This window comes from Hippoglossus hippoglossus, chromosome 10 (assembly GCF_009819705.1).
Source record: "Hippoglossus hippoglossus isolate fHipHip1 chromosome 10, fHipHip1.pri, whole genome shotgun sequence".
In the NCBI taxonomy this organism is placed as follows: Eukaryota; Metazoa; Chordata; class Actinopteri; order Pleuronectiformes; family Pleuronectidae; genus Hippoglossus; species Hippoglossus hippoglossus.
The window spans coordinates 27538578-27540376 of NC_047160.1; the positions used below are offsets into that span (position 1 = coordinate 27538578).

General features: G+C 52.6%; 1 protein-coding gene across 1 annotated transcript in view; it reads right to left on the minus strand.

The window, feature by feature from the left end:
• The window catches only part of LOC117769188 (beta-1,4-galactosyltransferase 1-like), a 15950-nt gene extending 14423 nt beyond the window's left edge, over nt 1–1527 (minus strand). Inside the window, exon 1 of the mRNA XM_034597919.1 lies at nt 773–1527. Within this exon, the coding sequence (XP_034453810.1) occupies nt 773–1112 (340 nt within the window). The 5' untranslated portion in view covers nt 1113–1527. The remainder of the gene's footprint in view (nt 1–772) is intronic.
• Nucleotides 1528–1799: the final 272 nt, after the last annotated feature.

Consider the following 1799-nt stretch of genomic DNA (forward strand, 5'->3'; position numbering starts at 1 on the left):
GTTCCCCCGTGTGTTCCACCGTCTGTTCCCCTGTCTGTTCCACCGTCTGTTCCCCCGTGTGTTCCACCGTCTGTTCCCCTGTGTGTTCCACCGTGTGTTCCCCTGTGTGTTCCACCGTCTGTTCCCCTGTGTCATCCCCTGTGTGTTCCCCTGTGTGTTCCACCGTCTGTTCCCCTGTGTGTTCCACTGTCTGTTCCCCTGTGTGTTCCCCCGTCTGTTCCCCCGTGTGTTCCACTGTCTGTTCCCCCGTGTGTTCCACTATCTGTTCCACCATCTGTTCCCCTGTGTTCCACCGTCTGTTCCACTGTCTGTTCCCGTGTGTTCCCCTGTGTGTTCCACTGTCTGTTCCACTGTCTGTTCCCCTGTGTGTTCCACTGTCTGTTCCCCTGTGTGTTCCACTGTCTGTTCCCCTGTGTGTTCCACTGTCTGTTCCCCTGTGTGTTCCACTGTCTGTTCCCCTGTGTGTTCCCCCGTCTGTTCCCCTGTGTGTTCCACCGTCTGTTCCCCTGTGTTCCACCGTGTGTTCCCCCGTCTGTTCCCCTGTGTGTTCCCCTGTGTGTTCCACCGTGTGTTCCCCCGTCTGTTCCCCTGTGTGTTCCCCTGTGTGTTCCCCTGTAAAGAAGCTTGTGTATAAACAACTTGTTGTTCTCAAACTGACTCAGCAGGTTCTTGTAATTCGAACTTTTCATGTCTCACATGTAGCTGATCAACTGTTTGACTGGTTTTTCACAGTAAAGGTGTAAAAGCAGCGGAGGAGCTCGGACAGTCTTACCCAGCAGAGGTGACGTCTCGGGGCATTTCTCAAGCTTCTTCTCCGGCTGGAGCTCCAGGACCGACGGCTCCTGCTCCCCCCGCTGCGGCTGGCCCTTCCCGGGTTCGTCTTTCGGTGTCACGGTCTCGGCCGGACCGGTTCTGGAGTTGACCCCGGTGGATGGTAACTGGTTCCGCTCAGTGACATTACTGTGGGACTGCTGGTTCTGGACGAAGGCGGACCGGATGTCCAGAGAGCGGACGTAGAAGACGACGGTGACGGAGATGTGGAGGAGACACAGCAGCACCACCAGCTTACAGGTCCGGTGGAGGAGGCTGAAGTTAGCGGGGTCAGCGGACATCCTGAGCGGCTGGAGGGTGGAGTTGGAGCCGCTCGACTGTTCACCGGAAGCAGGAAACAGACTTTGACGGTCCACAGTTCGTCCGTTAGCTCTCAGCCTCCATTTTACTCTGCGTCCGCACGATTCTAACGACAAAGTGAGATAAAGCCGCCGAGCAGCGGGAGCCAGAGGCGGCTCAGGGCTCCAGCGCGTCCCGCTCACCTCTACACCGGGTTAGCCGCTCCTCAACCCCGCGTCTCCGTCACCAGGTCCCGTTCAAACCGGCTGGAGGCGACGGGAGGACCTGGACGAACAAACACGAGAACTCGACTTTACTCGAACAAACACCAACGAAACAACCTTTCACTCCGAACACGAGTTCCGAACTCACGAGGAAAACTTCGGTCACTGCGGAAGACACCAACTGTCAGGGACACGGAATGATCCACTGCACTTCCGGTTACTGATGACAAAATAAAAGTCCGTTATCTTTTCACATTAGTGAAAAATATCATTATTACCATCACCATTAATATTATTATTGTTAATATCATTATTAGCAGTAGTATTGTTGTTAGCATGGTTATTAACTATTGTTACCGTATGTTTAAGTATATACATGTATGACACTGCTTTGTTGTTGGCTTTATGTTGTTTGTAGTTCTAAAATTTATTATTTTCTTTTATTTCTTTTATTATTGTTTTATT